This window comes from Lucilia sericata, unplaced genomic scaffold, assembly GCF_015586225.1.
Source record: "Lucilia sericata isolate MDLA Ls3-8-SP2 unplaced genomic scaffold, ASM1558622v1 Contig000960F_arrow, whole genome shotgun sequence".
Lineage (NCBI taxonomy): Eukaryota > Metazoa > Arthropoda > Insecta > Diptera > Calliphoridae > Lucilia > Lucilia sericata.
In genome coordinates, this window is record NW_023994943.1 from 131,897 (window position 1) to 157,459 (window position 25,563).

The 25,563-nt window shown below is 30.8% G+C and overlaps 2 protein-coding genes across 4 annotated transcripts in view; one reads left to right on the forward strand and one right to left on the reverse strand.

Moving 5' to 3' along the window:
• Positions 1-25,563, forward strand: part of LOC119609302 (serine/threonine-protein kinase unc-51) — a 64,331-nt gene that overhangs the window by 23,624 nt on the left and 15,144 nt on the right. The gene's annotated exons all lie outside the window — the stretch shown is intronic.
• LOC119609304 lies at positions 3,529-21,895 on the reverse strand. Of its 3 annotated transcripts, XR_005231906.1 has the most exons (8): positions 21,868-21,895; positions 15,818-16,027; positions 7,685-7,872; positions 7,366-7,618; positions 7,030-7,304; positions 4,487-4,818; positions 4,258-4,416; positions 3,529-4,193 (listed from the first exon to the last, which is right to left on the reverse strand). XR_005231906.1 is itself a non-coding variant. In XM_037964032.1 (7 exons), the coding sequence occupies exons 6-7, from the start codon at positions 4,403-4,405 to the stop codon at positions 4,030-4,032; spliced, it is 312 nt and encodes a 103-aa protein (XP_037819960.1). In that variant the 5' UTR covers positions 4,406-4,416; positions 4,487-4,818; positions 7,030-7,304; positions 7,366-7,618; positions 7,685-7,872; positions 15,818-16,027; the 3' UTR covers positions 3,529-4,029. The 3 variants fall into 3 exon arrangements, 1 of the variants encoding a protein (XP_037819960.1); XM_037964032.1 differs by lacking the exon at positions 21,868-21,895; XR_005231905.1 differs by lacking the exons at positions 3,529-4,193; positions 4,258-4,416; positions 4,487-4,818; positions 21,868-21,895 and adding an exon at positions 16,207-16,247.

The window sequence follows — 25,563 nt, forward strand, 5'->3', positions numbered from 1 at the left end:
TTATCTCTTTTCTTAACATGTTCAATTTATTATCTATTGGTGGAATTTAAAAAGATTTTTTAATTGCGTAATTTTCGGAATTATTTCTCTTTTTTTGCGCATGAAATTTATTAATAAGTTTAAGAATTTGCACTTAATTTTAGATACACATTGTTATTTATGTGTTTATTTTAAATAATGCAATTATTATTGAAATTTATAATCAAATACAAATATGCTTAAACAGAGTGACTAGAAATAGTTAAAACAAACGCTATTTAGACACTAACTGTAACAGATTACAAACTATTTGCTAGACTATAGTTTATATTTTAAACTATAGATTCTACTACAAATTTTTATAATTTCCAATAGATACCTCCTATTCCAAAGACTTTTCTTTTTGTTTATAATCCTCAAAGAAAATCCCATTATAAATACAGTATAACAACCACAGAAGTCAAGCCAAATTACTGGCTGATAACAATATAATATGAACATTTTTTTAACCTTGACATCAACAATAAACGGGCGATAAATACAAAGTAAATGTGGTACATTAACATTATTTACAGAAGATTTTTCGTATACAAACTTATTAAACAAATGCCGGTCAAAGACTTCTACTTATTTGTAAAACAAAATAACAAATTTTGTTCGTGCATTAAAAATAAACGATAAAATAATTTTAAAAACAATAACAAATAATACACAATGCAACAACTACATACATATTATTGAAAAAAAGCAAACCCAGAACTAGAACAGAGCTAGAACAGAACTAGAAACATAACTAGAACAGAACTAGAACAGAACTAGAACAGAACTAGAACAGAACTAGAACAGAACTAGAACAGAACTAGAACAGAACTAGAACAGAACTAGAACAGAACTAGAACAGAACTAGAACAGAACTAGAACAGAACTAGAACAGAACTAGAACAGAACTAGAACAGAACTAACAGAACTAAACAGCTAAAATCAGAACTAGAACAGAAACTAGAACAGAACTAGAACAGAACTAGAACAGAACTAGAACATAACTAGAACAGAACTAGAACAGAACTAGAACAGAACTAGAATAGAACTAGAACAGAACTAGAACAGAACTAGAACGAACTAGAACAGAACTAGAACATAACTAGAACAGAACTAGAACAGAACTAGAACAGAACTAGAACAGAACTAGAACAGAACCTAGAACAGAACTAGAACAGAACTAGAACAAACTAGAACAGAACTAGAACAGAACTAGAACAGAACTATAACAGAACTAGAACACAACAAGAACAGAACTAGAACAGATCTACAACAGAACTAGAGCAGAACTATAACGCAACGTATAAAGAACTATAACAGAACTAGAACCGAAACTAGAACAGAACCTAGAACAGAACTAGAACAGAACTAGAACAGAACTATAACGAACTAGAACAGAACTAGAACAGAACTAGAACAGAACTAGAATCAGAACTAGAAGCAGACAGAACTAGAACGAACTAGAACTGAACTAGAACTGAACTAGAACGAACTAGAACTGAACTAGAACTGAACTAGAACTGAACTAGAACTGAAACTAGAACTGAACTAGAACTGAACTAGAACTGAACTAGAACTGAACTAACTGACTAGAACTGAACTAGAACTGAACTAGAACTGAACTAGAACTGAACTGAACTGAACTAGAACTGAACTAGAACTGAACTAGAACTGAACTAGAAACTGAACTAGAACTGAACTAGAACTGAACTAGAACGAACTAGAACTGAACTAGAACTGAACTAGAACTGAACTAGAACTGAACTAGAACTGAACTAGAACTGAACTAGAACTGAACTAGAACTGAACTAGAACTGAACTAGAATAGGAACTAGACGAACAGAACTGAACCTAGAACAGAATTAGAACAGAACTAGAACGAGAACTAGAACAGAACTAGAACAGAACTAGAACAGAACTAGAACAGAACTAGAACAGAACTAGAAACTAGAACAGAAGAACAGAACTAGAACAGAACTAGAACAGAACTAGAACAGAACTAGAACAGAACTAGAACAGAACTAGAACAGAACTAGAACAGAACTAGAACAGAACTAGAACAGAACTAGAACAGAACTAGAACAAAACTAGAACAGACCTTGAACAGAACTAGAACAGAACTAGAACAGAAGTTGAACAGAACTAGAACAGAACTAGAACAGAACTAGAACAGAACTAGAACAGAACTGGAACAGAACTAGATCAGAACTAGAACAGAACTAGAACAGAACTAGAACAGAACTAGAACAGAACTAGAACAGAGCTAGAACAGAGCTAGAACAGAACTAGAACAGAACTAGAACAGAACTAGAACAGAACTAGAACAGAACTAGAACAGAACTAGAACAGACTAGAACAGAACTAGAACAGAACTAGAACAGAACTAGAACAGAACTAGAACAGAACTAGAACAGAACTAGAACAGAACTAGAACAGAACTAGAACAGAACAGAACTAGAACTGAACTAGAACAGAAACTAGAACAGAAACTAGAACAGAACTAGAACAGAACTAGAACGAACTAGAACAGAACTAGAACTGAACTAGAACAGAAGTAGAACAGAACTAGAACAGAACTAGAACAGAACTAGAACAGAACTAGAACAGAACTAGAACAGAACTAGAACAGAACTAGAACATAACTAGAACAGAACTAGAACAGAACTAGAACAGAACTAGAACTAGAACAGAACTAGAACAGAACTAGAACAGAACTAGAACAGAACTAGAACAGAACTAGAACAGAACTAGAACAGAACTAGAACAGAACTAGAACAGAACTAGAAAAAGAACTAGAACAGAACTAGAACAAAATAAAACAGAACTAGAACAGAACTGGAACAGAACTAGAACTAAATTAGAACCTATTTAGAACAGAACTGTAGTAGATACATACGTATAGTCTATAGTCTAGTCTAATATCGAATTTAAAGTCTAGTCTATCTATTATCTAGTCTATAGTCTTGTTTATCTATAGTCTTGTCTATAGACTATTCTATATTCTTGTTTTTAATGTAGTCTATAGTAAACTCTATAGAATATTCTATAGCCTAGTCTATAGTGTAGTTTATAGTTTTGTCTATAGTACAGTATATAGTGTAGTCTATAGGTAAGTCTATATATAATCTACTGGTCTATAATCAAATCTTTAGTTTAGCCTATCTATGGTCTAGCATGACTTTAATCGAGTAGAACTGAACTATGGTCTATATAATATATAGCTTGGCCTATAGTCCAGTCAACAGTCTAGACTATAATCGATTCTATAGGCTAGTTTCGATTCGAATCTATATTGTAGTCTATAATATAGCCTATAGTGTACTCTATAGTCTAGTTTGTAAACTAGTTTAAAGTCTATTGTAATCTATAGTCTAGTCTTTAGCCTAGTCTACAACCTAGTATGTGTATGGTAGAGTCTAATCAATATACCATGTGGTATAGTTTCTACTGTAGTCCAATGTTTTTTTTTAAGAAAGTTGTTCTCTTTTCCGCAATAATTAACCTTTACACTTTTATATATTTATTAGACAAAACTATTTATTATTTAGAAAATAGAAAGAAATAACTAAATATAAGATACAGACAAGACTAGTTGCTTTACGAACCACAAAACTAAGAAGAAACACAATACATATAGACAAGAAAATACACTTATTACAGAAAAAGTTTATTACTTAAATGCTAGTTTTTCTATTATAGATTTTATAAAAGCTATAAAAAAAAGAGTTAAAGTTAACTTATAAAATTAATAAAGAAACCTATTCAACTTTTGGTTAATTAAATTAATTGTAGCAACAATTACTAAGCAGACAATAGAATGTATTTGGCAAGTACATACATATGTTTTTGCTTATATGGAAAAATTTACTTTTATTTTTGTGTGTGTGTGAGTTTGTGGGATCATCAGTTTGTTCGTTTATAAATATTTACAGAGTGGATGAAGGGAAACAAAAATTTGTGTAGATTTTAAAAAATTAAATTCTAACTTAATTATTTAACTTAATAAATAAACTAAGTTAACTTATTTAAAGGAATCTCCTCACCGGGAGAACCTGCTTCTGTTGTTTTTTCATCTAAAGGTTTTTTGGTGCGACAGCATTTTGTCTTAATGCCACCCACATCTTTGCGGCAGATGATGCCAATGATAATGCCAATAACAGAAATAACCATGAGACCTGGGGGAATAAAGAAAATTATAGTATTTAAAGAAAAATGTGTATATTATTTGGACATCTATACCTATTAACATGAAATTAATGGCTTCTTGTGAAATGGGTACTTGATAGGGTTTTTCCGGATCTTCTCCCGCCGGCGGCACCACTCCCGCCTGCAAGACATCATCAGTATTATTGGAAAATTCTGCTGCCAGTGTTAAATTAGAAGACATAGTGGAAGTTTCTATAAAAATAACAATAAATTCATTTAACACATTTTCTTAATTTGTTGTTCTACTCTCTTCTCCACTTACCTTGTTTCTTAGCTTGTTTAGTTTATCTAGTTGTTTATTATCTGTCGCTTTTAATTCTCTATCTGTTTCTGCCTTCTTTCTTTTCTTAATCTCTTCCTCTATTTCCAACTCTAATTTAGGTTTTTATATGGCGGTTCCGTGGCCAAGATTAAACTTTCATTGTAGCTTGCACCCAAAACCAATTCATAGCAACTAACATCGAAATGTTTAAAACCAATATTATCGATAAATTTCAAGAGATTACATAGCTCCTCCGTGCTATGGGCATCCAATTCGGGTAGACGTAGCTTAATCAAGTTTTTCAGCGGCACAAATGCTTTAGTATTGATTTTCTAAAAAGAATAAATCCAACAACATGAAGAATAACAAGAAAATAAGTAATAAATGCGAATGCGAGAAAAAATAAACATAATAAAACCAAATGTACACAAGAAAATGAAATGTCAAATTATAGGGGAGTAAACATACTGGATAAAAGCTTATTGTACAAACAAAAAAAGCAAAAGCTTAAATAAGAAAAGCTTTTATCAAATACGCACAAGTGGAAGAAAAATAGTCTTGCCAGATTAAATATTAAAGTAAATGGCACGTAAAGGAGAGAAAACCGTTATATTGAACAAAACATAAACAAATTTATAAATTTAGGGCAATTAAAAAAAAGAAAGTGTCTTAAATATTTTTATATAAATTTAAAATTTATCGGTTATATTTGTAAATTTTAACAAAAATAATAAAAAAAATTAAACAGAACTAGAACTGAACTATACTGAACTAGAACTGAACTAGAACTGAACTAGAACTGAACTAGAACTGAACAGAACTGAACCTGAACTGAATCTAGAACTGAACTAAGAACGACTGACTATAACTCTGACTAGAACTGAACTAGAACTAACTAGAACGAACTAGAACTGAACTTAACTGAACTAGAACTGAACAAGAACTGACTAGACTGAACTAGAACTGAACTAGAACTGAACTAGAACTGAACTAGAACTGAACTAGAACTGAACTAGAACTGAACTAGAACTGAACTAGAACTGAACTAGAACTGAACTAGAACTGAACTAGAACTGAACTAGAACTGAACTAGAACTGAACTAGAACTGAACTAGAACTGAACTAGAACTGAACTAGAACTGAACTAGAACTGAACTAGAACTGAACTAGAACTGAACTAGAACGAACTAGAACTGAACTAGAACTGAACTAGAACTGAACTAGAACTGAACTAGAACTGAACTAGAACTGAACTAGAACTGAACTAGAACTGAACTAGAACTGAACTAGAACTGAACTAGAACTGAACTAGAACTGAACTAGAACTGAACTAGAACTCAACTATAACTGAACTAGAACTGAACTAGAACTGAACTAGAACTGAACTAGAACTGAACTAGAACTGAACTAGAACTGAACTAGAACTGAACTAGAACTGAACTAGAACTGAACTAGAACTGAACTAGAACTGAACTAGAACTGAACTAGAACTGAACTAGAACTGAACTAGAACTGAACTAGAACTGAACTAGAACTGAACTAGAAGTGAACTAGAACTAGAACTGACCTAGAACTGAACTAGAATTGAACTAGAACTGAACTAGAACTGAACTAGAACTGAACTAGAACTGAACTAGAACTGAACTAGAACTGAACTAGAACTGAACTAGAACTGAACTAGAACTGAACTAGAACTGAACTAGAACTGAACTAGAACTGAACTAGAACTGAACTAGAACTGAACTAGAACTGAATTAGAACTGAACTAGAACTGAACTAGAACTGAACTAGAACTGAACTAGAACTGAACTAGAACTGAACTAGAACTGAACTAGAACTGAACTAGAACTGAACTAGAACTGAACTAACTGAACTAGAACTGAACTAGAACTGAACTAGAACTGAACTAGAACTGAACTAGAACTGAACTAGAACTGAACTAGAACTGAACTAGAACTGAACTAGAACTGAACTAGAACTGAACTAGAACTGAACTAGAACTGAACTAGAACTGAACTAGAACTGAACTAGAACTGAACTAGAACTGAACTAGAACTGAACTAGAACTGAACTAGAACTGACAAGAACTGAACTAGAACTGAACTAGAACTGAACTAGAACTGAACTAGAACTGAACCAGAACTGAACTAGAACTGAACTAGAACTGAACTAGAACTGAACTAGAACTGAACTAGAACTAGAACTGAACTAGAACTGAACTAGAACTGAACTAGAACTGAACTAGAACTGAACTAGAACTGAACTAGAACTGAACTAGAACTGAACTAAACTGAACTAGAACTGAACTAGAACTGAACTAGAACTGAACTAGAACTGAACTAGAACTGAACTAGAACTGAACTAGAACTGAACTAGAACTGAACTAGAACTGAACTAGAACTGAACTAGAACTGAACTAGAACTGAACTAGAACTGAACTAGAACTGAACTAGAACTGAACAAGAAAACTAGAACTGAACTAACGAAAACGACTAGAACTGAACTAGAACTGTACTGGAACGAAGGAAGTAATAACTACTTACCTTATTAAAATCATTTAAATCTATTCTCAAAGCAGTCAATGATGAAGTATTCTTAAAAGTATCATCATACAGCTCCGTCCAAGAACAATTACGACAATTCAATTCCAATAGAGAAGGTTGATTTAGGAATGAGTCATGATCATTTAAATTATGGAATTATTACTTAAATCCAATAAACTTAAATCCGAAGCACCCATAAAAGGTATCGGGATGTATAGAGGTTAAAAGATTATTAGACAATTTTAGCCTTTGTAAGCGAGGTAAATCCACAAGACCTGGAAAAGGAAAAAAAATAATTAGATTTACAGTTTGAGACATTTAAGATAAATTCCTTACCTCCTGTTCCAATTTCTCTATATGATTATTATTAAATTGATTCTTGCAATTTTGAACGATGTGCAAAATCGGTTTTCTTAATTTCTTGTATTTCATTATGACTTAAATCTATAATGGCTGCAGTAGTGGGTATATCGCGTGGTATTTCCTTGAGACCAGCATTTGAGCATTTTATATATTTGAAATCTTCTAAACAAAAGCAAGCCTTAGGGCAGCTGGGCTCTACCACATGATTACTACGTTGGGGGGATGTCTGTTGGGGAGTTCGGAGTCAAATTTATTTAGCTTAAAGAATGTTTTGGGGAAGAGCTTAACTTACCAAATAAATTAAATATGAATGAAGATGATTTTGTGGTTGTTGTTATTGGATTTATACTACTAGGTGTAGATGCTTTACTTTTGGTATCTTCTGTATCATCATAATAATCATCATCGTAATTATCACGATATTCATCATCATATACGGAGGTTTCATTTGTAACGGGTGCAGCTCTGGTGTGATAAAAACTATAAAGAGAAAAATAAGAAAAATTTATTGAAAATTTTTAAAAAATAGAAGAAATTTTCCAAAATTTATAAAAAAATTATTTGAAATACAAATTTTAAACGGAAATTTTTGTATAATTACTTTTAAATTCCCTTTAATCTATTTCAAAACTGTCTATCTTATTTAATTGTTTTAATTATTAAATCTTCTTATTTCTTATGCATTTTTTTCTTAAATGTAATTTTTATGAAAAATAAAACATTCCCTTGTTATGAATAAAAACAATTACAAATGCTTGGAAAATAATTGTTAAAACAATTAAATAAAAATTTATTTTACTGAATTAATTGCTAAATTATAAATAGAATTGTATAAATATTAAAGTCCAAAGTTAATACTGTTAAATGACTACGTCATTTTTAAATTACAAAAGTGGAAAAGGTATTTATTTTATAAATTAATTATTCAATTTTTTTAATTCAAACTTTTTTTAACAATTTTTTGCAAATGAACTCAATTCTAGTTCTAGTTCAGCTCTAGTTTAGTTCTAGTTTAGTTCTAGTTCAGTTCTAGTTCAGTTCTAGTTCAGTTCTAGTTCAGTTCTAGTTCAGTTCTAGTTCAGTTCTAGTTCTGTTCTAGTTCTGTTCTAGTTTCTGTTCTAGTTCTGTTCTAGTTCTGTTCTAGTTCTGTTCTAGTTCTGTTCTAGTTCTGTTCTAGTTCTGTTCTAGTTCTGTTCTAGTTCTGTTCTAGTTCTGTTCTAGTTATGTTCTAGTTCTGTTCTAGTTTTCTGTTCTAGTTCTTCTAGTTTGTCTAGTTCTGTTCTAGTTCTGTTCTAGTTCTGTTCTAGTTCTGTTCTAGTTCTGTTCTAGTTCTGTTCTAGTTCTGTTCTAGTTCTGTTCTAGTTCTGTTCTAGTTCTGTTCTAGTTCTGTTCTAGTTCTGTTCTAGTTCTGTTCTAGTTCTGTTCTAGTTCTGTTCTAGTTCTGTTCTAGTTCTGTTCTGTTCTGTTCTGTTTCTAGTTCTGTTCTAGTTTCTGTTCTAGTTTCTGTTTCTAGTTCTGTTCTAGTTCTGTTCTAGTTCTGTTCTAGTAGTTCTGTTCTAGTTCTGTTCTAGTTTCTGTTCTAGGTTCTGTTCTATTCTGTTTCTATTCTGTTCTAGTTCTGTTTCTAGTTCTGTTCTAGTTCTATTCTAGTTCTGTTCTAGTTCTGTTCTAGTTCTGTTCTAGTTCTGTTCTAGTTCTGTTCTAGTTCTGTTTCTAGTTCTGTTCTAGTTCTATTCTAGTTCGATGCTAGTTCTGTTCTAGTTCTGTTCTAGTTCTGTTCTAGATCTGTTCTAGTTCTGTTCTAGTTCTGTTCTAGTTCTGCTCTAGTTCTGTTCTAGTTCTGTTCTAGTTCTGGTTCTAGTTCTGTTCTAGTTTCTGTTCTAGTTCTGTTCTAGTTCTGTTCTAGTTCTGTTCTAGTTCTGTTCTAGTTCTCTTCTAGTTCTGTTCTAGTTCTCTTCTAGTTCTGCTCTAGTGGTTCTAGTTCTGTTCTAGTTCTGTTCTAGTTCTGTTCTAGTTCTGTTCTAGTTCTGTTCTAGTTCTGTTCTAGTTCTGTTCTAGTTCTGTTCTAGTTCTGTTCTAGTTCTGTTCTAGTTCTGTTCTAGTTCTGTTCTAGTTCTGTTCTAGTTCTGTTCTAGTTCTGTTCTAGTTCTGTTCTAGTTCTGTTCTAGTTCTGTTCTAGTTCTGTTCTAGTTCTGTTCTAGTTCTGTTCTAGTTCTGTTCTAGTTTTGTTCTAGTTCTGTTCTAGTTCTGTTCTAGTTCTGTTCTAGTTCTGTTCTAGTTCTGTTCTAGTTCTGTTCTAGTTCTGTTCTAGTTCTGTTCTAGTTCTGTTCTAGTTCTGTTCTAGTTCTTTCTAGTTCTATTCTAGTTCTGTTCTAGTTCTGTTCTAGTTCTGTTCTAGATCTGTTCTAGTTCTGTTCTAGTTCTGTTCTAGTTCTGTTCTAGTTCTGTTCTAGTTCTGTTCTAGTTCTGTTCTAGTTCTGTTCTAGTTCTGTTCTAGTTCTGTCTGTTCTAGTTCTGTTCTAGTTCTGTTCTAGTTCTGTTCTAGTTCTGTTCTAGTTCTCTTCTAGTTCTGTTCTAGTTCTCTTCTAGTTCTGCTCTAGTGCTGTTCTAGTTCTGTTCTAGTTCTGTTCTAGTTCTGTTCTAGTTCTGTTCTAGTTCTGTTCTAGTTCTGTTCTAGTTCTGTTCTAGTTCTGTTCTAGTTCTGTTCTAGTTCTGTTCTAGTTCTGTTCTAGTTCTGTTCTAGTTCTGTTCTAGTTCTGTTCTAGTTCTGTTCTAGTTCTCTTCTAGTTCTGTTCTAGTTCTGTTCTAGTTCTGTTCTAGTTCTGTTCTAGTTCTGTTCTAGTTCTGTTCTAGTTTTGTTCTAGTTCTGTTCTAGTTCTGTTCTAGTTCTGTTCTAGTTCTGTTCTAGTTCTGTTCTAGTTCTGTTCTAGTTCTGTTCTAGTTCTGTTCTAGTTCTGTTCTACTTCTGTTCTAGTTCTGTTCTAGTTCTGTTCTAGTTTAGTTCTAGTTCAGTTCTAGTTCTGTTCTAGTTAAAATGCACAGTGTGGCATCACTGTCCTTTAGCGTTTGATATTTAGTAGTGTTGTCAATTATTTATTTTTAAAATTGAACATATTGATGTGCTTCGAAAGCATTCCACCATGAAACTACTTTAAGCTTGATTCCAAATATTTTCCCGCTTCAATAGTTTTGACAAAACTCCCGCTCTGCTAGAATCTTAAAACTTCATAACACTTGACTAATTTTATTGAAATATTTTTATCACAGAAATTTAAAACTTTGAACACTAGACATAAACTGGTTTAAATTTAATATATAAATAACAACCTTTTAAAAGAGCTCGCATGCGTTATATAGATTGACAATTTAATAAATTGATATACTAGAATAATGACAACTATATAGAGAAGAGTTTGTTATTAAAAAAAGAACAGCTACAACACAGGGACAAAAACTTGAAATAAATTAAAACCCCCCAGAGGGTCATTTACGAAATGGGTCAAGGTTGTTAATTCAACAAGTAATGGTGTAAAAAAAAAGAAAAACTAAACAAATTAGATTTTATATACAAAAATTTAACATTTTATTAAATTAATTTAATTTTATTAAGGAAATTTACACCTTTTTGAAGAAATTTTCGTATTTTATTGATTGCTTTCAAATTAAGAAGACATTGACTCTTTTTTCAATAACGAAATTATTTATCCATGTGGTTTCATAATTTTGTTAAAAAGTTTTTTATCACCTCAAAAACATTTTCTGTTTATGGTTTCGAAAATATTTAACTTAATAGTAATTTGTTTAATTTTCACCGCTTTTAACGTAATTTAATTTTAGCCTTATGACTATATACAATTTTAACAAGTTGTTTCTTTTTGTATATTGATAACAGTAGAACATTTTAACAAAACTTTTAACAATAATATTTTATGATAAAGTCAATCATATAATCATAATAATTACTTATTTTTTTCGCGGCGATTAAAACATGAGTTGTTTTATTTTAAAACGTAGGAACAAAGTCCATTTCGATATTTGTAATTGTTATAAAATTTAAAATTTGATAATTTTTTTCATACCACACCGGAGTGTTTGGGGGTTCTTTTTTCTTGCAAAAAACTATTTACAACAATAATAAATATTTTAATAATTTACGAATATTGTTTTTTAATATTAATGAAAAAGTATAAACCGAACTAGAACAGAACTAGAACAGAACTTGGACAGAACTAGAATAGAACTAGAACAGAACTAGAACAGAACTAGAACTGAACTAGAACAGAACTAGAACAGAACTTGGACAGAACTAGAATAGAACTAGAACAGAACTAGAAAGAACAAGAACAGAACTAGAACAGAACTAGAACAGAACTAGAAAAGAACTAGAACAGAACTAAAACAGAACTAAAACAGAACTAGAACAGAACTAGAACAGAACTAGAACAGCACTAGAACAGAACTAGAACCAGAACTAGAAACAGAACTAGACAGAACTAGAACAGAACTAGAACAGAACTAGAACAGAACTAGAACAGAACTAGAACAGAACTAGAACAGAACTAGAACAGAACTAGAACAGAACTAGAACAGAACTAGAACTGAACTAGAACTGAACTAGAACAGAACTAGAACAGAGCTAGAACATAACTAGAACGGAACTAGAACAGAACTAGAACAGAACTAGAACAGAACTAGAACAGAACTAGAACAGAACTAGAACAGAACTAGAACAGAACTAGAACAGAACAGAACTGAACTAGAACAGAACTAGAACAGAACTAGAACAGAACTAGAACGGAACTAGAACAGAACTAGAACAGAACTAGAACAGAACTAGAACAGAACTAGCACAGAACTAGAACAGAACTAGAACAGAACAGAACTAGAACAGAACTAGAACAGAACTAGAACAGAACTAGAACACGAACTAGACAGAACTAGAACAGAACTAGAACAGAACTAGAACAGAACTAGAACAGAACTAGAACAGAACTAGAACAGAACTAGAACAGAACTAGAACAGAACTAGAACAGAACTAGAACAGAACTAGAACAGAACTAGAACAGAACTAGAACAGAACTAGAACAGAACTAGAACAGAACTAGAACAGAACTAGAACAGAACTAGAACAGAACTAGAACAGAACTAGAACAGAACTAGAACAGAACTAGACTAGAACAGAACTAGACTAGAACAGAACTAGAACTAGAACAGAACTAGAACAGAACTAGAACAGAACTAGAACAGAACTAGAACAGAACTAGAACAGAACTAGAACAGAACTAGAACAGAACTAGAACAGAACTAGAATATAACTAGAATAGAACTGGAAACAGAACTAGAACAGAACTAGAATAGAACTAGAACAGAACTAGAACTAGAACAGAACTAGAACTAGAGCAGAACTAGACAGAACTAGAACAGAACTAGAACAGAACTAGAACAGAACTAGAACAGATCTAGAACAGAACTAGAACAGAACTAGAACAGAACTACAACAGAACGAGAACAGAACTTGTTCTCTTTGCCTGTGTTCATTTATTGACAACACTGCTTTATGTCAAGAGTATTTTTCAAAACAAATGCTTGTCAGAGATGCCACATCAAAAAATTTGGAAATGATATCTTAGAGGAAGAGATGTGACAAAAGTTATAAGTTTTTCCTAAATATAACCATGATAAATCACTAGGAATTTTATTATAAAGAAATTCTTTAAATGTTTAATTAAAAATAGTATTCAATAATAGTAGTTGTTGTTGAATAAATGATTCATTTGTAATAAATAAGAAAAATTAATTAAAACAAATTTAAAACAAATTAATATTCAAAGAGCAACCGTATTTTGTAATAATTAAAGGAAATTCATTTTATAGGTATACTTGATAAAAACAGACAATAGGAAAAAAATATAATAAATTCCAAATTTTAAAAAGTAAAAGAGTCAGATTTTTTTAAATTTTTATAAATTTTCTATATAATAGTTTAATTTTTGAACTCAAAACTGCCTTCTCATTTACATTCACTATGTGTCAAGATTTGTTGTTTATAATTTCAGACACTCCTTAGTTTTTCTATTTTTAGTTTTTTTTTTTTTCTTCAAATAAATTCCTATATTTTTCCTTTTAAGGTTTTTTTTTCATACATGTATAGCGTGTTAATGATACACTTCATTCATCATTTTACAAAAAAACAAAAAAACACTGACTGTCTAAGCCCACAGGATAAGTTATAAAAAATAGTTAAATAGACAAACATCTGCTGATTAGTGGGTAATGATGGGGATACCTATATTTACATCATAATGTTTGTTATTTTATTAAGGATTATTTGTTTTTTTTAATATATTTTTTAATATAAATTTATAAAAATAATTAATAACTTGTGGTTTAATTCTTGATTGGTTGCAATTACATAATTAATATGGAAAACCCGACCTTATTAGTTAATTAAGTTCTAATTAGCTTGGAAATAAATTAACCGATTAAATGGATCTCTACAAAAGTCCAATGATGTTGTATTTATATCTGCCTAGACTTCTTGATGAAGGGGGTTTTGATCATTTTATTTTCTAGTAACTTAATCAATATATATTTTGCAGTAAATAATTTTTACTGCAAAATAGTTATCATGACTAAAGATTTATTTATAATGGCAAACATTCAAGTGGCATTTTTATTTTTAATTTTTTATGCAATCGATTAAAAAATATGCTATATAATTCGCACGTTATCGTTTTGCAATTCTTCCAGATAATCTAAAAGATTAATACACTTGACTTGCACTTGGTACATGATTTTCTTGAAGAATTCTAAGTTGGATTTTAGTTCTTGTTCATTTGTAGTTCAGTTCTAGTTCAATTCAAGTTCAGCTCTAGTCCATTTCTACTTCAGTTCTAGTTCAGTTCTAGTTCAGTTCTAGTTCAGTTCTAGTTCAGTTCCAGTTCAGTTCTAGTTCAGTTCTAGTTCAGTTCTAGTTCAGTTCTAGTTCAGTTCTAGTTCAGTTCAGTTCAGTTCAGTTCAGTTCAGTTCTAGTTCAGTTCTAGTTCAGTTCAGTTCTAGTTCAGTTCTAGTTCAGTTCTAGTTCAGTTCTAGTTCAGTACTAGTTCAGTTCTAGTTCAGTTCTAGTTCTGTTCTAGTTCTGTTCTAGTTCTGTTCTAGTTCTGTTCTAGTTCTGTTCTAGTTCTGTTCTAGTTCTGTTGTAGTTCTGTTGTAGTTCTGTTCTAGTTCTCTTCTAGTTCAGTTCTAGTTCTCTTCTAGTTCTGTTCTAGTTCAAGTTCTGTTCTAGTTCAAGTTCTGTTCTAGTTCAAGTTCTGTTCTAGTTCAAGTTCTGTTCTAGTTCATTTCTAGTTCTGTTCTAGTTCTGTTCTAGTTCTGTTCTAGTTCTGTTCTAGTTCTGTTCTAGTTCTGTTCTAGTTCTGTTCTAGTTCTGTTCTAGTTCTGTTCTGTTCTAGTTCTGTTCTAGTTCTGTTCTAGTTCTGTTCTAGTTCTGTTCTAGTTCTGTTCTAGTTCTGTTCTAGTTCTGTTCTAGTTCTGTTCTAGTTCTGTTCTAGTTCTGTTCTAGTTCTGTTCTAGTTCTAGTTCTGTTCTAGTTCTGTTCTAGTTCTGTTCTAGTTCTGTTCTAGTTCTGTTCTAGTTCTGTTCTAGTTCTGTTCTAGTTCTGTTCTAGTTCTGTTCTAGTTCTGTTCTAGTTCTGTTCTAGTTCTGTTCTAGTTCTGTTCTAGTTCTGTTCTAGCTCTCTGTTCTAGTTCTGTTCTAGTTCTGTTCTAGTTCTGTTCTAGTTCTGTTCTGGTTCTGTTCTAGTTCTGTTCTAGTTCTGTTCTAGTTCTGTTCTAGTTCTGCTCTAGTTCTGTTCTAGTTCTGTTCTAGTTCTGTTTTAGTTCTGTTCTATTTCTGTTCTAGTTCAGTTCAAGTTCTGTTTTAGTTCTGTTCTAGTTCTGTTCTAGTTCTGTTCTAGTTCTGTTCTGTTCTAGTTCAAGTTCAGGAGCCAATTTCTCGAATTCGAAAGCGATCGAAATTTCTAATAAAATTTTTGTAAATTCGATCGCTTTCGAAGGCCCGAATTTGCCACCAGTTCTAGTTCAGTAGAAATTTGTTGTTCTGTGTATTTGAAATTCTTAAAAAAATTCCAAAATATGCAGAATTTGTAATAAAATCCAAGTGTTTTAAGAAACGTCTTGAAACTGAGGAGTTTTTAATATAATTCTTTAACTACTCTTCTATTCAAATACTTAAAATTCCTTCAAAATCTAATTTATATTCCTAAAATTCAATTCTGCTTACAAATTTGGGTCTAGTTTCTATTTTAAATTATTCTGAAATAACACAACTAAACAAATTGTTTCAAAAAAATGCCATTAATTAAAATTCATTCATGAGCATGCATGAGCTGTAATAGAAATAAACAATTTTATTCTCAATACCCACCTTATGCTTAAAATAAATATTAAAAATAATCCAAATTTATAAGAAATATGCATTTTGCTAAATTTAATGGCGAGTTGTAGTTTTGTGTATAATTTAGTTTAAATATATTTTTATTTTTATTAAAAAATTAAAATACTTTTTGTTTCTTTTAAATTTATTTTAAAATTCTTGTTTTGTTTCTCTGCTAAAAACACATGTTGTTAGAGGACACTGTAATTATAATTAAATTATAAATAATTATTAGGAATTATAAATTAAACACTGTTTTTTATGTTCAAATAATATTTTTTATATTTTTGTTAACTTTTTTTATTTTCTTAAATTTTTTTCGGTATTTTTTTATTTATTTAAAATTTGTATTTTCTATTTTCTTTTTTTTATTATTTTACACGTTTGTATAACTCGCCCGTTTGCTGTCTTTTAATAAACTAACGGTTTTTAATTTTTCTATTGAGTAACACAGCTGTTGACCAGTATTTTGTATGAGTGTGTATTTTTTGTTTTTATTTTCTTTGTTTTTGTTGCTCTTTGAGTTTCTATCAGGCATGGAAAATTCATCGTCACTTTTTTAACTTGCAAACTTTTGCAAAGTAATCTAGAACGTACAATAGACTAGTCTATAGTCTAGTCTGTAGTCTAGTCTATAGTCTAGTCTATAGTCTAGTCTATAATCTAGTCTATAGTGTAGTCTATAGTCTAGTCTATAGTCTAGTCTATAGTCTAGTCTATAGTCTAGTCTATAGTCTAGTCTATAGTCTAGTCTATAGTCTAGTCTATAGTCTAGTCTATAGTCTAGTCTAGTAGTCTATAGTCTAGTCTATAGTCTAGTCTATAGTCTAGTCTATAGTCTAGTCTATAGTCTAGTCTATAGTCTAGTCTATGTCTAGTCATAGTCTAGTCTATAGTCTAGTCTATAGTCTAGTCTAGTCTAGTCTATAGTCTCTATAGTCTAGTCTATAGTCTAGTCTATAGTCTAGTCTATAGTCTAGTCTATAGTCTAGTCTATAGTCTAGTCTATAGTCTAGTCTATAGTCTAGTCTATAGTCTAGTCTATAGTCTAGTCTATAGTCTAGTCTATAGTCTAGTCTATAGTCTAGTCTATAGTCTAGTCTATAGTCTAGTCTATAGTCTAGTCTGTAGTCTAGTCTATAGTCTAGTCTATAGTCTAGTCTATAGTCTAGTCTATAGTCTAGTCTATAGTCTAGTCTATAGTCTAGTCTATAGTCTAGTCTATAGTCTAGTCTATAGTCTAGTCTATAGTCTAGTCTATAGTCTAGTCTATAGTCTAGTCTATAGTCTAGTCTATAGTCTAGTCTATAGTCTAGTCTATAGTCTAGTCTATAGTCTAGTCTATAGTCTAGTCTATAGTCTAGTCTATAGTCTAGTCTATAGTCTAGTCTATAGTCTAGTCTATAGTCTAGTCTATAGTCTAGTCTATAGTCTAGTCTATAGTCTAGTCTATAGTTAGTCTATAGTCTAGTCTATAGTCTAGTCTATAGTCTAGTCTATAGTCTAGTCTATAGTCTAGTCTATAGTCTAGTCTATAGTCTAGTCTATAGTCTAGTCTATAGTCTAGTCTATAGTCTAGTCTATAGTCTAGTCTATAGTCTAGTCTATAGTCTAGTCTATAGTCTAGTCTATAGTCTAGTCTATAGTCTAGTCTATAGTCTAGTCTATAGTCTAGTCTATAGTCTAGTCTATAGTCTAGTCTATAGTCTAGTCTATAGTCTAGTCTATAGTCTAGTCTATAGTCTAGTCTATAGTCTAGTCTATAGTCTAGTCTATAGTCTAGTCTATAGTCTAGTCTATAGTCTAGTCTATAGTCTAGTGATAGTCTAGTCTATAGTCTAGTCTATAGTCTAGTCTATAGTCTAGTCTATAGTCTAGTCTATAGTCTAGTCTATAGTCTAGTCTATAGTCTAGTCTATAGTAGTCTAGTCTATAGTCTAGTCTATAGTCTAGTCTATAGTCTAGTCTATAGTCTAGTCTATAGTCTAGTCTATAGTCTAGTCTATAGTCTAGTCTATAGTCTAGTCTATAGTCTAGTCTATAGTCTAGTCTATAGTCTAGTCTATAGTCTAGTCTATAGTCTAGTCTATAGTCTAGTCTATAGTCTAGTCTATAGTCTAGTCTATAGTCTAGTCTATAGTCTAGTCTATAGTCTAGTCTATAGTCTAGTCTATAGTCTAGTCTATAGTCTAGTCCATAGTCTAGTCTATAGTCTAGTCTGTAGTCTAGTCTACAGTCTAGTGTATAGTCTAGTCTATAGTCTAGTCTATAGTCTAGTCTATAGTCTAGTCTATAGTCTAGTCTATAGTCTAGTCTATAGTCTAGTCTATAGTCTAGTCTATAGTCTAGTCTATAGTCTAGTCTATAGTCTAGTCTATAGTCTAGTTTAGTCTAGTCTATAGTCTAGTCTATAGTCTAGTCTATAGTCTAGTCTATAGTCTAGTCTATAGTCTAGTCTATAGTCTAGTCTATAGTCTAGTCTATAGTCTAGTCTATAGTCTAGTCTATAGTCTAGTCTATAGTCTAGTCTATAGTCTAGTTTATAGTCTAGTCTATAGTCTAGTCTATAGTCTAGTCTATAGTCTAGTCTATAGTCTAGTCTATAGTCTAGTCTATAGTCTAGTCTATAGTCTAGTCTATAGTCTAGTCTATAGTCTAGTCTATAGTCTAGTCTATAGTCTAGTCTATAGTCTAGTCTATAGTCTAGTCTATAGTCTAGTCTATAGTCTAGTCTATAGTCTAGTCTATAGTCTAGTCTATAGTCTAGTCTATAGTCTAGTCTATAGTCTAGTCTATAGTCTAGTCTATAGTCTAGTCTATAGTCTAGTCTATAGTCTAGTCTATAGTCTAGTCTATAGTCTAGTCTATAGTCTAGTCTATAGTCTAGTCTATAGTCTAGTCTATAGTCTAGTCTATAGTCTAGTCTATAGTCTAGTCTATAGTCTAGTCTATAGTCTAGTCTATAGTCTAGTCTATAGTCTAGTCTATAGTCTAGTCTATAGTCTAGTCTATAGTCTAGTCAATAGTCTAGCCTATAGTTTTACGCTGAGTCTGGTCTATAGTCTGGCCTATAGTCTAACGCTGAGTCTAGTCTATAGTCTAGTTTATACTCTAGTCTATAGTCTAGTCTATAGTTTAGTCTATGGTCTAGTTTATAGTCTAATCTATAATCTAGTCCATAGCTTAGTCTATAGTCCAGTTAGCACTGTTATAAAATTTCAATTTTCCATGCCTGCTTTTTAGGTTTTGTTTACAACCCCTTTTATCTTAAACAGTTTATTGTTAAAATACAACAACAATAAATTGTAAAATTTATAATAATTTTAGTTTCTACTGTAATTGTTTATTAAAATCCCGCATATTTTAACTGAGATAATCAATTATTATCACTCTTGCCTCTTGTGTTTACTTTCGTTTACACTCTCTTAATGAAAGTTGGCATGGTTGCTCTCTTTTGTTTACTTTTACATTTCATTGACAAAGCTGCCGTATGTGGTGTTTCTTATTAGAGTGATTTTGTAGGGTTTTTTTAAGCAATTAACTTATCAAAGTGATTTTATAATAATTTTTTGCAAATTAAGTTGTTGTTTCTAATAAATTTAACATTTACTAACAAATTCTTTAGATTCTCGTGCGAGATTTTTAATTTTTAACATTTCTTTCTGTTCACTTTTCCCTCTCTTTCTTTTTCTTGAATTTATGAAACAAGTTTTCTCTTTTTGTTTTTTTTACTCTTTTTTTTGCTTTTCAGTGATAATCTTTTTGGTCTTATTAATCTTATCAGTTTTTTGTTGTTGTTTAGGAATCGTAATGTTTTTGTTTGATTATTATTACCATTATTACTAAGAAATTGTTGTTATTATTGTTGTTGTTTCTATGTATGACTTGTTTTTCTTTGCATTATAGTTGTTATTGTTTAAGTTTAATCATCCTATGCTATTTGTTGTTATTTCTATTAAACAAACTATTGTTGTTATTTTTTTATTATCAGTGTGGCCACATACTTGGGAACAAGTACTTAATTTGTTTGATTTTGTTTTCTTTTTGCAATTTCTTAACACTTTTTTTATTAATTATAAAAATTGTTGCTGACAACCTAATAGCAAAAGGTTTTACTTCATAAATTAATAAATATTTAGTTAAAGATTAAATCAGAGAAAAGAACAATATTAAGTTTAATTAATAAAATTCTCTTTTAGGTTTTGTATTTACATATAATTTATCTTTTAATTGTTTATAATAAAATTCCATTGAAACATTTTTATTTTGTTCAATTTAATTGCTTTTTTACAATTAAATTTCTATTTATTTATTTAAAACATTAAACATTTGCAATTACAAGTAATTATTTTATTGTTTTTTTTACAAAATCATCATAATTATTGTTGACGTTTTGTTATTTTGATTTTGTTTCTTATTAAAATTGAAAACAAATGTAAGAAATCAATGTGTAAAAGCAAAAGAGAGAGAGAGAGAGAGAGAGCTGACGCTCTGCCTTGCAAAATGTAAACACAATGTTTAATGCAATTTATGGCAATTGGTTATTCGATTTTTCGAAAATGTTTTAAGAAAACTGTTTTTGAAGAATCTCTTTACTATAGAATAGAGATCATTGAACATGTTTTCTATAAAAAAAAACTGATCTTTGAACAAAATTGCTTTAGAAAAGAGACTATTTAACATGATCGTCGATAAAGTTGTCTATAGAAAACAGATCGTTATTTTTATAGAAAACTAATCGTAGATGAAGTTTTCTATGGAAATCTGATAATTAATGAAGTTTTCTATAAAAAAGTAGATGAAGTTTTGTAAAGAAAACTGATCGTTGTTGAAATTTTCTATAGAAAACTGATCGTTGTTGAAAATTTCTATAGAAAACTGATCGTTGTTGAAATTTTCTATAGAAAACTGATCGTTGATAGAATTTTCTATAGAAAACTGATCGTTAGTGGAATTTTCTACAGAAAACTGATCTTTGATGATATTTTCTATAGAAAACTGATCTTTGATGATATTTTCTATACAAAACTGATAGTTGATGAAGTTTTCTATAGAAAACTGATAGTTGATGAAGTTTTCTATAGAAAACTGATCGTTGATGAAGTTTTCTATACAAAACTGATCGCTGATTGAGTTTTCTAAAGAAAACTGATCGTCGTTGAAGTTTTCTATAGAAAACTAATCGTTGCTTAAGTTTTCTATAAAAAACTGATCGTTGATGAAGTTTTTCTAAAGAAAACTGATTGCTGATCACGTTTTCTATATAAAACTGATCGCTGATCAAGTTTTCTATACAAGACTGATGGTTTTTGATATTTCCTATAGAAGACTGGTCGTTAATGAAATTTTCTATAGAAAACTAAAGAACTTTTCTTAATTAAACTGATCGTCGATGAAATTTTCATTTGTAACAAATAATCGGTTACTCGAGTAAAGTTATTGGAACAAATACTCTAGTCATATCGTTTCTTTATAAAATCCATATATATTATATAGAGTATATTTATGTATACAAATATAATACAAGTGAACATTTTGTTTTATCGCTATTTATTATTATTGTTGTTTTATTTTAAATTATTTTGTGGAATGATCGGGGTTCGTTAATTTTGACCTTTACTCCGAATATATTTTATTGTTTGTTTTAATTTTTAACATTTTTTTTTGTTTTAAATTGAAATGAGTAAAGTACAACTTTTAAAATTATTAAAGAAATTCGTAATAATTTTGTAAATGTTAAATAAATTAACTAAATCGGCAAATTAATTGTAAGATGTACAATTTCGTTGTCATTTTTTTGTGTATTTCTTTATTGATTTATAATTAATTTTTGTTTCTATTAAATCATTTATTTCTTTATGTTTTTAATTCATTATTTTGCTGTTTTATTTATTATAGTTTTGCTTGTTTTTTTTTTATTTTGTTGTTTTGCTTAATTTTAAGGTTTCACTTTGCATATTCGCTGCGTTTTTATTATTTTCTCGTTTCTTCTTTTCATGTGTTATTTTATTTGTGTGTTTTCTTCTCCCTGTCTACCATACCGTTCTACTAAAAAGTCAAAATACAACTGTTTTTTTTTTTCGTTCGGTTTCAGTTTCAATAATTTTTTTCCAATATATAATTGAGCTTTGTTGTCTCTTTAGTTTAGTTGTGTTTTGTAAATTGTTTTTGTTTCTGACACTCATCTCCATTGAGCTTTGTATTAAAACAAGTACATTCATATTTGTTGTTATATTATCTTGCCAGGCATGGAAAATGCAGTACTATAGTACTTTTTGACATCGATATATAACGCGATACCAACATGAGATGTTTGGTACTTTTAAAACTCATAAAACAGTCTATAGTCTAGTCTATAGTCTGGTCTATAGTCTAGTCTAAAGTCTAGTCTATAGTCTAGTCTATAGTCTAGTCTATAGTCTAGTCTAAAGTCTAGTCTATAGTCTAGTCTATAGTCTAGTCTATAGTCTACTCTATAGTCTAGTCTATAGTCTAGTCTATAGTCTACTCTATAGCCTAGTCTATAGTCTAGTCTATAGTCTAGTCTATAGTCTAGTCTATAGTCTAGTCTATAGTCTAGTCTATAGTCTAGTCTATAGTCTAGTCTATAGTCTAGTCTATAGTCTAGTCTATAGTCTAGTCTAGTAGTCTAAGTCTAGTCTATAGTCTAGTCTATAGTCTAGTCTATAGTCTAGTCTATAGTCTAGTCTATAGTCTAGTCTATAGTCTAGTCTATAGTCTAGTCTATAGTCTAGTCTATAGTCTAGTCTATAGTCTAGTCTATAGTCTAGTCTATAGTCTAGTCTATAGTCTAGTCTATAGTCTAGTCTATAGTCTAGTCTATAGTCTAGTCTATAGTCTAGTCTATAGTCTAGTCTATAGTCTAGTCTATAGTCTAGTCTATAGTCTAGTCTATAGTCTAGTCTATAGTCTAGTCTATAGTCTAGTCTATAGTCTAGTCTATAGTCTAGTCTATAGTCTAGTCTATAGTCTAGTCTATAGTCTAGTCTATAGTCTAGTCTATAGTCTAGTCTATAGTCTAGTCTATAGTCTAGTATAGTCTAGTCTATAGTCTAGTCTATAGTCTAGTCTATAGTCTAGTCTATAGTCTAGTCTATAGTCTAGTCTATAGTCTAGTCTAGTCTATAGTCTAGTCTATAGTCTAGTCTATAGTCTAGTCTATAGTCTAGTCTATAGTCTAGTCTATAGTCTAGTCTATAGTCTAGTCTATAGTCTAGTCTATAGTCTAGTCTATAGTCTAGTCTATAGTCTAGTCTATAGTCTAGTCTATAGTCTAGTCTATAGTCTAGTCTATAGTCTAGTCTATAGTCTAGTCTAGTCTAGTCTATAGTCTAGTCTATAGTCTAGTCTATAGTCTAGTCTATAGTCTAGTCTATAGTCTAGTCTATAGTCTAGTCTATAGTCTAGTCTATAGTCTAGTCTATAGTCTAGTCTATAGTCTAGTCTATAGTCTAGTCTATAGTCTAGTCTATAGTCTAGTCTATAGTCTAGTCTATAGTCTAGTCTATAGTCTAGTCTATAGTCTAGTCTATAGTCTAGTCTATAGTCTAGTCTATAGTCTAGTCTATAGTCTAGTCTATAGTCTATCTAGTCTAGTCTATAGTCTAGTCTATAGTCTAGTCTATAGTCTAGTCTATAGTCTAGTCTATAGTCTAGTCTATAGTCTAGTCTATAGTCTAGTCTATAGTCTGTCTATAGTCTAGTCTTAGTCTAGTCTATAGTCTAGTCTATAGTCTAGTCTATAGTCTAGTCTATAGTCTAGTCTTAGTACTATAGTCTAGTCTATAGTCTAGTCTATAGTCTAGTCTATAGTCTAGTCTATAGTCTAGTCTATAGTCTAGTCTATAGTCTAGTCTATAGTTCTAGTCTATAGTATAGGTCTATAGTCTAGTCTATAGTCTAGTCTATAGTCTAGTCTATAGTCTAGTCTATAGTCTAGTCATAGTCTAGTTATAGTCTAGTCTAGTCTATAGTCTAGTCTATAGTCTAGTCTTAATCTAGTAGGTCTAGTCTATAGTCTAGTCTATAGTCTAGTCTATAGTCTAGTCATAGTCTAGTCTATAGTCTAGTAATAGTCTATAGTCTAGTCTAGTCTATAGGTCTAGCTCTATAGTCTAGTCTATAGTCTAGTCTATAGTCTAGTCATAGTCTAGTCTATAGTCTAGTCTATAGTCTAGTCATAGTCTAGTCTATAGTCTAGTCTATAGTTAGTCTATAGTCTAGTCTTAGTCTAGTCTATAGTCTAGTCTTAGTCTAGTCTAGTCTATAGTCTAGTCTATAGTCTAGTCTATAGTCTAGTCTAGTCTATAGTCTAGTCTATAGTCTAGTCTATAGTCTAGTCTATAGTCTAGTCTATAGTCTAGTCTATAGTCTAGTCTAGTCTAGTCTAGTCTATAGTCTAGTCTATCGTCTAGTCTATAGTCTAGTCATAGTCTAGTCTATAGTCTAGTCTATCTAGTCTAGTCTATAGTCTAGTCTATAGTCTAGTCTATAGTCTAGTCTATAGTCTAGTCTATAGTCTAGTCTATAGTCTAGTCTATAGTTAGTCTATAGTCTAGTCTATAGTCTAGTCTATAGTCTAGTCTATAGTCTAGTCTATAGTTAGTCTATAGTCTAGTCTATAGTCTAGTCTATAGTCTAGTCTATAGTCTAGTCTATAGTCTAGTCTATAGTCTAGTCTATAGTCTAGTCTATAGTCTAGTCTATAGTCTAGTCTATAGTCTAGTCTATAGTCTAGTCTATAGTCTAGTCTATAGTCTAGTCTATAGTCTAGTCTATAGTCTTAGTCTATAGTCTAGTCTATAGTCTAGTCTATAGTCTAGTCTATAGTCTAGTCTATAGTCTAGTCTATAGTCTAGTCTATAGTCTAGTCTATAGTCTATAGTCTAGTCTATAGTCTAGTCTATAGTCTAGTCTATAGTCTAGTCTATAGTCTATAGTCTAGTCTATAGTAGTCTATAGTCTAGTCTATAGTCTAGTCTATAGTCTAGTCTATTGTCTGGTCTATAGTCTAGTCTATAGTCTAATCTATAGTCTAGTCTATAGTCTAGTCTATAGTCTAGTCTATAGTCTAGTCTATAGTCTAGTCTATAGTCTAGTCTATAGTCTAGTCTATAGTCTAGTCTATAGTCTAGTCTATAGTCTAGTCTATAGTCTAGTCTATAGTCTAGTCTATAGTCTAGTCTATAGTCTAGTCTATAGTCTAGTCTATAGTCTAGTCTATAGTATAGTCTATAGTCTAGTCTATAGTCTAGTCTATAGTCTAGTCTATAGTCTAGTCTATAGTCCAGTCTTTAGTCTAGTCTATAGTTTAGTATATTGTTTAGTCTATAGTCTAGTCTATAGTCTAGTCTAGTTTAATTTTTGTAGTGAGTTTTATTTTCTAATATCAGTTTACCATGCCTGGTAAACATACTCTTTTTATTATTTAAAAGAAAAAACTAGTTTGCCTTAATATTCTCTTGAAATATCAAGAGATGTACAGAGAAATATAACAGAGTGTTATGTTATTATTAACAGAAGTGTTATGAGAAGCTGTAACAGTTACAGTGTAATTGAAAGCTGTATTTCTTCTACTCTGTTATTTACATTAATTTCTTTTGCAATTCTCTTTTTTAATTACTGGGTTACATTTCAATTTTTTAAAATTTTATTAAATATTTCATATTTTTTAAACCTTTTTATATCTTTTATGCAATTTAATGTTTTTTTGTTTT

Excerpts from the sequence above, each read along its gene's own strand:
- LOC119609304 (XM_037964032.1), bottom strand. The coding sequence starts at position 4,405 with ATGTCTTCTAATTTAACACTGGCAGCAGAATTTTCCAATAATACTGAT. Across the intron at positions 4,194-4,257 it reads CATTAATTTCATGTTAATAG|GTCTCATGGTTATTTCTGTT; the intron begins GTATAGATGTCC and ends TTATTCCCCCAG.